General features: G+C 39.3%; 1 protein-coding gene across 2 annotated transcripts in view; it reads left to right on the forward strand.

Annotated features, from left to right (window-relative positions):
- spon1b (spondin 1b) overlaps positions 1–13,026 on the forward strand; it is a 298,589-nt gene extending 285,563 nt beyond the window's left edge. The window contains exons 14-16 of one of the 2 annotated variants that reach the window (XM_060927069.1): positions 6,758–6,922; positions 8,892–9,164; positions 12,006–13,026. In XM_060927069.1, coding sequence (XP_060783052.1) covers positions 6,758–6,922; positions 8,892–9,164; positions 12,006–12,160 — 593 coding nt within the window. In that variant the 3' untranslated portion in view covers positions 12,161–13,026. The remainder of the gene's footprint in view (positions 1–6,757; positions 6,923–8,891; positions 9,165–12,005) is intronic. The other variant, XM_060927070.1, reaches the window with a different exon arrangement.
- Positions 13,027–13,232: the final 206 nt, after the last annotated feature.

Here is a 13,232-nt window from a genome sequence, read left to right on the forward strand (position 1 = left end):
GACGTTTTCACTGAAACTCACCCAGAAGACTCTAAAGGCATATTATTCCAACGAGAGTTGTTCACCAGGTGGCGCCATCTGCCATGGATGTGGCTACACAGGGGTCAAATGCAATTTCACAAAAATCGCTACAGGATTTATCGGATTTCAAACTCACATACAACAACAGTGGCCGGTCTGAGCTACAGCCTCGTTGAGGCTATTTTTTTATACCTTACACTGTTGCACAGTTGTTCTTATTTGCATGGTTAGTGAGTGAACCTTCTTTAATAAGCATTCCATGTATAATAGATAGCAGATTAAACTCCAGATCAACCTTCAAGATGAAGCGATCCAAACCCGACACTTTATAAACACTTCCTTTTTTTCATTTCTTGTATTGATTTTGCTTCAGAGGAAACCGAGAGGCTCTATATTTAATGATGTCTTTCTTGATTTGTAATAGTAACTGTTATTTTGCTTTTGTGTTTGAGACCGTTCTGATTTTTTTTTTTCTATTCAGAAATTATGAAGCAAATCATCACAAGCAATTTGATGTAAAATTGAACAGCAGTGCAGCAGTGTTTTGTTTAGGGAGATAAATGAAGTTGCAGCGTTATTCGGCAGGTCAAGAAATACTGAATTGCATTACAATCATTCATGACATTTAGCAGACGCTCTTATCCAGAGTGACATATAACATACCCAGGGTGCAGTTGGGGGTTAGATGCTTTGCTCAAGGGCACTTCAGCCAGTCCTCCTGGTCCAGGAAGTCAAACCAATGACCTTTTGGTCCCAAAACTGCTTCTCTAATCATTAGGCCATTAGTATGGGGAATTAATATGGAATTAATATTAATATGGAATTGTTATGTATTAATTTCCAGCTACTCAATTCGGAAGACTTGGGGAAAGAGTGTAGCTGATAGGTTGTGTTGAATGATGAATTCACAATTCTGATCAGTCAAAAGGTGTTGTTTTATATACTATAACATCTCTGACAGCTCTGAATGTACAGTACGGTGCAAAAGTCTTAGGCACATATAAAGAAATGCTGGAGACCAAAAATGGTTTAAAAATAATGAAATAAAATGTTTCAACATTAAAAAAATACTATAAACAGTAATCAGTAAGCCATCATAAATGAAACAAAGTCAATATTTGGTGTGAGACGACCCTTTGCTTTAAAAAAATAAAATAAAATAAAATAAAATAAAAAATAGTAGTCTCAGGTCCAGTGAGTGCAGTTTGATAAGGAAATGAGCTGTAGGTTTTACTGGGCATCTTCCAGAACCAGCCACAGTTCTTCTGGGTACTTCGACTGTCACACTCGCGTCTTCATTTTGCCCCAAAACCCAGTAACCTTCATTATGTTTTCTTTTTTTAATCTGAAAAGTGCTCTCTTATGGAATAGTAATATGTTGCTCAGATACATTTTTTTTTTCTGTAACATTTAATTTTGTGCCGGACAATGAATGTTTGGAACTCTAAAATGTTTTTGTAATGTTTTGACTCGATAATGGAGAAGTCATAAAATCGAAATCTATAACGAATTTTGTATGAAAAAAAAATATACAGGGGGGCCTAAGACTTTTGCACAGTACTGTACATCAAATCACAGGTTTATATTAATGCTTTCACATTAATTTTATAGTTTCTATCATTCTCTAGTAACAATTCATGACATTTGTCTCTTGGACACTCTTCATAATTGAAGACAAAACAGAATTTTTAAGTAGCATATGACTGAACTATGGAAAACATTTTTTATACTGGTTTACCTCTGTCTGTCCGTCGATATCTCCGTCTGTCCGAAAGACCCTTTTTCTCAGCAATCACAAATCATAGCCACTTGGTGCCAAACTTCAGCTTGGGGTTCTATACCGTATATACCGTTTTCAGGTCTGTCGCACATCGACTTCCTGTTTACCGACTGAATGTATTTACGAAACATGTCGGGTGGATTTTGACGCGATTTCAAAAAGCAAAACGCTATTTCAAAATGGCAGTTTACCAAGATGCTATTTGAAATCCCTGGGGAGAACACTGCTCTTTACTTACTTGTTTCAAGGTTAATTACTTCTTGAAGTCAGCATTCATAATAATCGAAATTCCTTCGATTGCTCGCATTCTGAAAAAAGCGAGAGCGGGGGAATACGTAAGTGAGCAGTAGCTCACGGTTGATCTTGTTTTAAAAAGACATTGCTTTATAAAGATTTCAGTAAGAAGACGTTTATTTAACTGTCTTTCCAGTTTCAGTTCTTTGAGTGGAAAACATGGGAAGGTTTTTCAGGACATAAACATGACAAGCTGCACATTTATTTTCATTAATCAGAAAAACAAGGCTGGTGAGGGAAGGACTGTGTATAGCTGCTATAACATAATTTGACTACGAGTTGGCCTAGTGGTTTGCGTGTCTGCCTGTTGACCGGGAGATCATGAGTTCTATTTGTGGTCGGGTCATACCAAAGACCATCATAAAACTAGAACCTACTACTGTCTGGCAAGGCACGCTGCAATACAGATGTGAGTGGGGAAGTCAAACTCTTATGGTTACCAGAGGACCAGCCCCCCACTGGAACCCTAGCTGTATAGGCAAGAGGCTGAGGGCTATGGAAATGGAGATTGGCGCTGCACCCATACGCCTTAAAGATTTGGTTAATACTGGGACAGGAGACTGCCTGGGAAGACCAGATTCTGGCATGAGAGGGACATTGACTTATATATATATACAGTGCTGCTTGAAAGTTTGTGAACCCTTTAGAATTTTCTATATTTCTGCATAAATATGACCTAAAGCATCATCAGATTTTCACACAAGTCCTAAAAGTAGATAAAGAGAACCCAGTTAAACAAATGAGACAAAAAATATTATACTTGGTCATTTATTTATTGAGGAAAATGATCCAATATTACATATCTGTGAGTGGCAAAAGTATGTGAACCTTTGCTTTCAGTATCTGGTGTGACCCCCTTGTGCAGCAATAACTGCAACTAAACGTTTCCAGTAACTGTTGATCAGTCCTGCACACCGGCTTGGAGGAATTTTAGCCCATTCCTCCGTACAGAACAGCTTCAACTCTGGGATGTTGGTGGGTTTCCTCACATGAACTGCTCGCTTCAGGTCCTTCCACAGCATTTCCATTTGATCAAGGTCAGTAATTTGACTTGGCCATTCCAAAACATTCACTTTATTCTTCTTTAACCATTCTTTGGTAGAACGACTTGTGTGCTTAGGGTCATTCTCTTGCTGCATGACCCACCTTCTCTTGAGATTCAGTTCATGGACAGATGTCCTGATGTTTTCTTTTAGAATTTGCTGGTATAAATCAGAATTCATTGTTCCATCAATGATGGCAAGCCATCCTGGCCCAGATGCAGCAAAACAGGCCCAAACCATGATACTACCACCACCATGTTTCACAGATGGGATAAGGTTCTTATGCTGGAATGCAGTGTTTTCCTTTCTCCAAACATAACGCTTCTCATTTAAACCAAAAAGTTCTATTTTGGTCTCATCCATCCACAAAACATTTTTCCAATAGCCTTCTGGCTTGTCCACGTCATCTTTAGCAAACTGCAGATGAGCAGCAATGTTCTTTTTGGAGAGCAGTGGCTTTCTACTTGCAACCCTGCCATGCACACCATTGTTGTTCGGTGTTCTCCTGATGGTAGACTCATGAACGTTAACATTAACCAATGTGAGAAAGGCCTTCAGTTGCTTAGATGTTACCCTGGGGTCCTTTGCGACCTCGCCGACTATTACACGCATTGCTCTTGGAGTGATCTTTGTTGGTCAACCACTCCTGGGGAGGGTAACAATGGTCTTGAATTTCTTCCATTTGTACACAATCTGTCTGACTGTGGATTGGTGGAGTCCAAACACTTTAGAGATGGTTTTGTAACCTTTTCCAGCCTGATGAGCATCAACAACACTTTTTCTGAGGTCCTCAGAAATCTCCTTTGTTCATGCCATGATACACTTCCACAAACATGTGAAGATCAGACTTTGCTAGATCCCTGTTCTTTAAATAAAACAGGGTGCCCACTCTCACCTGAGTGGGATTGATTGATTGGACAATCTCATTGATTGAAAACACCTGACTCTAATTTAATCTTCAATTTAACTGCTAATCCTGGAAGCTCACATTCTTTTGCCACTCACAGATATGTAATATTGGATCATTTTCCTCCATAAATAAATGACCAAGTATAATATTTTTGTCTCATTTGTTTAACTGGGTTCTCTTTATCTACTTTTAGGACTTGTGTGAAAATCTGATGATGTTTTAGGTCATATTTATGCAGAAATCTAGAAAATTCTAAAGGGTTCACAAACTTTCAAGCACCACTGTACGTATGTGTATACATAGATAGATAGATAGATAGATAGATAGATAGATAGATAGATAGATAGATATGGGTCTGTCTCAGAAACTGGGTACTGTGGGGGTACTCCACTAAATATACTCACAGTCAATAAACTATACGGTTTTGAATGATATTGGTTTTAATTTTAAATAAAATGATGAAAGAAATAATACAGATAAAACTAAATCTTTGATGTGAATATTCAGAATTTGGCAAAAATTCTGCAAATTTGTGGAAAAATGGTGGCTTGATCTGGGACATGATAAATGGTCGACTACATCGCATTCCCTTAAAAAGGTTGTAGTCCACTGAAAAGTCTACAGTTATCACTAATTGTATTTTAAGTTGTAACTTTATACACCTAAGGATTGGTGCGCTCACAGAATAATCATAACCGTAATAAAACATCATGCAAAATATTCGATCACCGTTGTAACTCCATTTTCCGCATACCCAAAACCAATACGATCGTGTGTTTTGATCTAAACAGAAAGCCTCAGGGTCAAGGTCACTACATCACCAAAAGTAGTAACTTAAAATCACTATGCCATATAAAAATTTAGTTATAATTCTGCAATTTTGTTTTTTAAAACAAAAGCTGAAAGTTAGGTATAGAATGTGTTTCTTACAGAATATGTAACGATGGTAGCTGGTCTTGTATGAATTTCTGAGCTATAAAATGAGTTGTGGTCTATTTTTTACTGTAGCGTGTTATTTGTGTGCGGGGAAGGACACACATTAACAATTTGCATGTGTAGAATGGAATTTTCCACTCCAGCAGTTAGAAGTTGATCGCGCTTCCATTTGCGGTCTTTCTGTTACGCGGGTGATCTGTTCGGACGTTATCACTGAAAAGGTGAGTTTTGACAGTTTTATTTTGTTTTAGTCTTGCAGTATAAGGCAATAGAATGTTTCTTTTTCATCTTACTTTCATATTTTGTAGTGTTTGCGTATTTTTGGCCAATATTTTGCAACCATGGTCAATTTAGATCGAACTTTTGATAGAATCTATGGCCAGTCATTTTGCCCCGTCCCCGCCTCGCGCTCCGTCCCGTGCGGTAGTGATGTCCCGTTGCTCTCGCGCCGCAGCAGAGACCCACGTGAACTTCAGCCGGTACAGTCGCTGTTCTTTTACCACCGCCGTTATTCTCATCTTTCCGGTGTGTTCTTGATTTTTCCATTGTGTCCTATTTCGCCATATCAAATACCCAAAATGTATCATATTATTCATATTTAAGTGAATGATCAATTCAGTCATCATAACTTGGCATTTTTAACCCAAGCAATCAAAAAGAGGAAATTTATTCAATATTTTCACTCATCTGTGAAGGAGGGGCTTTAATTCTTCATGATGTAGTTATTTTATATGTAAATCAATTTTACAAAATCATTTGAATTGTAATAAAAAAAAATTCCACAGTGGAGGCCAGATAAAGCAAGATACTATCTTTATTCTTATTAAACATGACAAAAGAAACATTAAGTGTTAGGTAAATGCAAAAAAATAGTAAAATTAGAAAATTTATTTTTTGACCGTAATGTCCCAAATGAGAGACCAGTTTCTGAGATGGACCCATATATGTATATATATATATATAAAATGATTAAAGAATGGCATCTTATAATATGCCATTCTTTAATCATTTAAAAAAAAATGTAATTGGTGATAAATTGAGGAATAAAACACTTTTAGGATGTGCTTATTGATTATTTTCCTTTAACAACACACCATTGTTATGATGTTTTCCCCCTGACGTAAATGATATTTCAGTTATTTTTTCATGGTACAGTTAATGATTTGACAAACTCAGAAAAACAGATCAGTGTTCAAAAAGGTCTTCTAAAGGACAGTGAAAGAACTTGGGTTGGGAAGAATAAGAAGGGAAATAAATTTTGCCCAGGGTGCAGAATTGCTCAGAGAGGTTTGCTATCTAGATAGCTTTCTTGAGTCCTGCATGTGAAAATGAATGGTTATAACTATGTTTATGAGAGAACCTCTTGTTGCGTTCTCTAGAAACATCAATCACTTTCACCACAAACTAAACACCAATACTGTGTGTCTAACCCATCCTGCAGTCCAGCAAATTATTAACTATCTCTCTGTGAGCCAGAATCACTTCAGGGCTTCTGATTTAAAAACCTGACAGTGAGTAACTGTATTGTTTCAGGTCTGTAATGTTTTATTGATTTGTTATTTTCTCGCTGGTGTCTTTATTAGCTTTGGCCTTTGTTTTTTTTTTTGCTTGTGTATGCAATTGCTATTGCACATCAAACAAAATGACCTCAGACTGTTCAACAGAAATTAGCCAAACACCACGGTGAAGGTCAGGAGAAGAGAATATATACAAAGGGGATACAGTTTGTGACATATTCGTTGTGTGTGTGTGTGTGTGTACGTGTACATGTAGATGTCTTGTCCTGTATGGTATCAGAGTGGACTGACTGGGGTCCCTGCAGCGTGTCGTGTGGGGTGGGAATGCACATACGGCGGCGCATGTTGAAGACCCCAGCGCTGCCCGGCCAGTGTACAGAACAGCTGGAGCAAGTAGAGAAGTGCATGATGCCTGAGTGCCGTGAGTAACACACACACACACACACACACACACCTTCACACGCAAAAACACACAAAATATAGACCCCTTCGCAGTAAACGTCATTCATACGTAAGCGGAAATTGCGCGCGCAGCCTGGACCCAAAAAAGACTCAGAAATGCCTAGTTGTTGTGTTTTCGGGTGTCAGAATCGTAGCAGTGATGGGGTTAAAATGTTCAGAATTCCAGCAGGATCTCACCCATTCCAAAAAAAATCACCGACGTCTATGGCTACAAGCCATCAAACGTGTAGACTGGGATGAAAGCACTATCAAAAATGCGCGGGTTTGCAGCGCCCACTTCATCACAGGTAAGATCAGGCTATTTATTAAATCTTTCTTTTTTATTCTTTCTAGTCTTCGTTTATTGATGTAGCAAAATACTTTGGTAACGTTTGTCTGATTAGCTGGGTCATAGTTACACAATGTAATGAATATTGTTAGCATGTTAACTTAGCTTTGCATGCAATTTTGTTTGTAGGAGAGCTCTCGCTTGACTCAAGCAGTCCAGATTTTGTGCCATCATTATTTGTGTATGCCAAAAATCACAATTTTAAAGCGAGGATGGAAAGGTAAAATTGTGTGCCCTCGCTCTAAATGCCAACTTACGTTGACTGCTCTAACCTAGCTCCCGCCCCGTTCAGTTTCATTTCTGGTCTCTGCCTCTCGCTTTTTACGCAGCTCTGATTTCTCTTAGCTGCACTCTTTACACTATCATTCCTTTCATGCCATTACCTCCTGCAAATTGCTGTTTAGTGTTGGTATTTGCTGTTGTAGCTAAAGCCACATTGCCATCACATCACTGGCATAATTTGATTAAAACAAAATGAATATGAATGTCCCATTGTTAATCAAGTTGTACATGCCCGCACATAACATAATCATATGCGTCTAAAGACTTGTAGGCACGAAGTTTTTCGTGGGTGTACACTGAAGTCTTGTCAATAAGGTACAAGTATATATCTGGCCATTGTATACCAGGGAACTTACTAACATCGTCCGTCCACTCTTTTATTAAATGCGGATCCGGTAGGCGATGTCCACTTGTTAGAGTTAACTTATTTATGTAGCATTCTCGATCTTGTAACGACAATTGTTTGGCATAATCTGACAGCTCATAATGCCGGTCTATGGACAGCGCCATTGTTTCTGGGTCCAGGCTGCGCGCGCATCCTGACAACGGTCGGTTTGTTTACAAACATGCGAAGGGGTCTATACATCATTCCCAACAAACCTTTTTAAAGGAATTCTCCAGCATTTTCAGCCTAAATTCCCATCCTTTGCATGATAACCATGATTTTTTTTTGCCTAATTAGCATAATTAATGCTCATTAAATACTACTTTTTATAATTGGCTTTTACTAAATTTTCAAACTTTGTATTCAGTACATAACCATCTACGTGCCTGACAGTTTCCATGTAAATATCTTGAAAAATAGAAAAGTTATTAAGAAAAAAAAAAAAACACACACACACATTTGATCTCAATGGTTAATGAGGCCCATTTTGGACCATGTGATCCTCTTACAGAATATTACGGCAGTTTTCTAAAAATTAAGCCGTTTCTTCAATCTTTGATTTGTAATATCTCAAGAACGGCTAAACATACTTTTTTTTTTTTACAGAATTAAAATATGTTTTTCTGTATCTGCCTATTCAAACTTTGTATTCAGTACATAACCATCTACGTGCCTGACAGTTTCCATGTAAATATCTTGAAAAATAGAAAAGTTATTAAGAAAAAAAAAAAAACACACACATTTGATCTCAATGGTTAATGAGGCCCATTTTGGACCATGTGATCCTCTTACAGAATATTACGGCAGTTTTCCCCCTTACTGTGCAGGCTGCAGTGATTAAAACATGATCACTTCAACATGGACAACACAATTAGTGTGTTACCACTTTCATATGTATGTCTTGTTGTCTTCCTCTCTCCCGCTCTCCTCCAGCTGTGGACTGTATGCTGTCCGAGTGGACCGAGTGGTCCGAGTGTAATAAGTCCTGTGGGAAGGGTCACATGATCCGCACCCGCATGATAAAGTTAGAGCCTCAGTTTGGCGGAGTCCCGTGTCCTGAAACTGTGCAGAGGAAGCGGTGTAAGATCAGGAAGTGCACACGGGGCCCACGGGCCAGCGACCGCAAAAAAGCCAAGCAAGATGCCACAGAGCGGCGGAGAGCTAAAGCGGGCCGGGAGTCTACCTGGGCAAACGAGGAGATACCAGGTCTGACATTTAACTTCTGCTGGTTCATATTGCTGTTCAAAATGGTTTCCTTAAAGCAGCACACAAGAAAAATAATAATAATAAGTAAACAATTTTAAAAAGTACAAAACAATGAGCAGTTTTTTCGTTAATTAAATATAATTTGTCAATTAGCTCCAAAGTGGGCAGCATGGTGGTGTAGTGGTTAGCACTGTTGCCTCACTGCAAGAAGGTCCTGGGTTCGAGCCCAGCGGCCGACGAGGGCCTTTCTGTGTGGAGTTTGCATGCTGTCTGAATGGGTTTCCTCTGGGTGGTCTGGTTTCCCCCACAGTCCAAAGACATGCAGGTTAGGCTAATTGGTGGCTCTAAATTGACCATAGGTGTGAATGGTTGTTTGTCTCTATGTGTCAGCCCTGTGATGACCTGGTGACTTGTCCAGGGTGTACCCCGCCTCTCTCCCATAGTCAGCTGGGATAGGCTCCAGCTTGCCTGCGACCCTGTAAGACAGGATAAGTGGCTACAGATGATGGATGGATAGTTCCAAAGTTATTCATTATAATCAGCAGAAATCAAATCATCTTTCTTTAAATGACATAAAATATAGATAGACTAATTGATTGACTGATTGATTGATCAGATTCCTGTTTCTGGTATACCTGGGATTTGAACTCATAACCTTCCTGTCAGTAGCACAAAACCTTAAAAGCGACCACTGATAAACTTAAGTAAACTTAAAGGGGGAGTCATCGATTCTGGAGAAAGATTGTTGATATTCAGACTCAACAGCCAGGACAAATTCACACCTCCCTCCAGTGTTCCTTCAGAAGCGCTGCCCCACTTGCATTACCAAGGCAAGGAAACTAACAACTGGCCGAGCTAACCAAAAGAGAAAAATATGGCAGAATCCAAGTGAATGTCTTTCTCATCATTGAAGAAAAACAAATTAATATAAAATGTCATCAAACAAGGTGGCATGGTGGTGTAGTGGTTAGCGCTGTTGCCTCACAGCAAGAAGGTCCTGAATTCAAGCCCAGTGGCCAACAAGAGCCTTTCTGTGTGGAGTTTGCATGTTCTCCCCATGCCTGCGTGGGTTTCCTCGGGGTGGTCCGGTTTCCCCCACAGTCCAAAGACATGCAGGTTAGGTTAACTGGTGACTCTAAATTGACCGTAGGTGTGAATGTGAGTGTGAATGGTTGTTTGTCTCTATGTGTCAGCCCTGTGATGACCTGGCGACTTGTCCAGGGTGTACCCCGCCTTTCGCCCGTAGTCAGCTGGGATAGGCTCCAGCTTGCCTGCGACCCTGTAGGACAGGATAAGCAGCTGCAGATAATGGATGGATGGATGGATGGATGGATGAATGTCATCAAACGAATGACATGCAAGCACACAAACACATCATCCAAATAAAATAAAAACTAGGAATAGTTGTTTAGATTGTTTTTACAAAAATACAGTGACTGAAGAAAAAGACTATCGGTTTGTAGCTAAACTAAAAAGGAAGGTAACATTACCTAGCATAGCATTTTGAATTATGCCTCAATCCATATAACCACACCGTGCTAGTAAATTCGTGTTTATAGGTCTATATGGCTATAAAACCCTTCTCAAACACTGTACAAATAAATACCATGATTGAGTCAAGTCAAATCGCTTTACTGTCATTTCAACCATATACAGCTGGTGCAGTACACAGTGAAACGAAACAAGAGAAATGAATACGTGAAACAAGCAAAACTGTACAATAATTAGTAAACATGGCATAAAAAATACACAGTTCTAGTATGAGTAAAATGAGAAGCAGTAACGAGAAACGAGCACAGAGTTCTTGTACCATTCTGTGTTGAGGTAAACTCAACAACCACCGTGAGCCTTACCGCAGATGTATTTCTGTCAGCACAAAACAAGGCGAGCCCTTCTAACTGAATGGCAGTGCCCTGAACTCTGGCACTGAGCCATGTCTCCTTGAAAACAAAGATGCAGCAGTCTCTAAAACACTGAGTAGACTTCTGGAGTCAGATGTAGTCCAGTTTATGGTCCAGGGAGCAGCCACTGGAAAGTAGGATGGAAGGAAGAGCCAGCCAGCTAGGGTTTTGGGGATTTTTTTTTTTTTTTGCTTGTTTGTTTGTTTTTTTGCTTCGTCACACACCCACTGCTTACGATGCTTGTTGCCCTGGTAAATGGCCCTCAGTTCTTTCTTCTCTTTGAGGTTTATTGGCAGTTAGCAAAGAACAAATTGGTGCATTTCCACCACCAACTGGTATAGAGTGTGGATCACTGTTCCTCTTGCTCCCACTGTCCAATTTCCCTCATCTTCTCCCTCCCTTTCCCCCGTCCTTTGCACAGGCACAAATGCCCCACCCCATTGTTGGACACTGGCTGGAATAGTGTTGTGTGGCTCAGTCCGAGCAACTTTGTTTGCTTCCCATTTACAGAGGGCTGTGCATGAACACCCGATTTTTTTTTTTTCCAGCACACACACAGAAAGGACAGTGAGTGGACTGTGAGGAGACATTTGCTGAATTTGACAAAAAGGGTATTGGATTAAAATCCATGACTGCACCTTTATGCTTCCAAAATTAAATAAACAAGCATAGAAAATGCAAAACAAACAAACAAAAAGTCTCATCTTTGAAGGAAGTAAAGAAAATAGACCAAAAAAAAAAGCAAAGCGCAAGATGCGATGAAGCAGAATTTAGATCTTTACACTGTGAATAAATCTAGCAATTTTATGCTGAAATGAGCCTCTTGCTTATCAAACATCATATTATATATAAATTATGCCACAATTTATACCATATATTGTCACAATATTTAATCCACATGACATTAATAATACTTTTCTGGACATTTCGTTTCTCCCAGCAGGTTGCAAATTAGGCCCGTGGTCCAGCTGGACGGACTGTACCAAGCATTGCGGCGGGGGGGTCCAGCAGCGTGTGAGGCCTGTGAGGAAGAAAGGCAAAGGCAAATGCAGGCCCATGAGAGAGATCCGCATGTGCAATGAGCATCCCTGCTAAAGAACTCTACATTTCTTATACACAGACACGAGTACAAACACAAACACACACAAACAGAGGTGCAGAGTGTGAGGTCTTTCCAGACTGGTTAGGTGGTGTCTAGCGATTTTAGAATAGTACACACACACTTAGAGACAACCACACAAGATGTCTGTGATTAGTTTTAGTTGCCTTTTCAGCAGCTATATGTATTACTATCTAACCAACCAACTTCAGTCACACACTAAAACACACAGCTTGTCTTTCTTTACAGAATATTATCAGTCATTTCATTTTACAGTTGATATTAAAGTTTACTTTTCACACAGTAAATCACCATTTGCCCATTTACGCAGACAGCATTGCAGTGCTGAAAGGGCTAAATTGTCATCTTAATCCTGATTAGGTCTAGCCTAAATATCATGTGCTTTAACCCTCTAATCTCCCAGGACACATCAGTGGGTCCAGACTTGGAGTCCTTGCTCTTGTAACTACACACTTGTCCTATTAGTTAAACTGTGCTAAATAATTCATCGTAGTAATTTGATATAATATTATACAATTAAGGAACACAACACTTCAGGGTATGCCGTTATAGAAAAATAATCAGCAGCATAACCTGACATGAAGCAGAGTTACTGTTACCACCCTGAAATTGCTTATTTTACTATAACAGCATGTTCCAAAGTGTTTTATTCTTCTTATTCCACAGCAACGTGCCAACAACTTTTTTTTAAACTTATTTTTGTACAAGTTCGTTCCTGTTTCACTTGTTCTCTCACCAGCTTACCTCCTTTAAGATAATAAGACAAAAAATACAGTGTCTTGCAAAAGTATTTGGTGTTTGTCCTGTTTTGTCGCATTACAAGCTGGAATTAAAATGGATTTTGGGGGGGTTAGCACCATTTGATTTACACAACACGCCTACCACTTTAAAGGTGAAATTTGTTGTTTTGTTGTGACACAAACAATAATTAAGATGAAAAAAAAACCAGAAATCTGGAGTGTGCATAGGTATTCACCCCCCTCCTCACCAAAGTCAATACTTTGTAGAGCCACCTTTTGCTGCAATTCTCTTGGAGTATGTCTCTAT

Source organism: Neoarius graeffei, chromosome 8, assembly GCF_027579695.1.
Source record: "Neoarius graeffei isolate fNeoGra1 chromosome 8, fNeoGra1.pri, whole genome shotgun sequence".
NCBI lineage: Eukaryota > Metazoa > Chordata > Actinopteri > Siluriformes > Ariidae > Neoarius > Neoarius graeffei.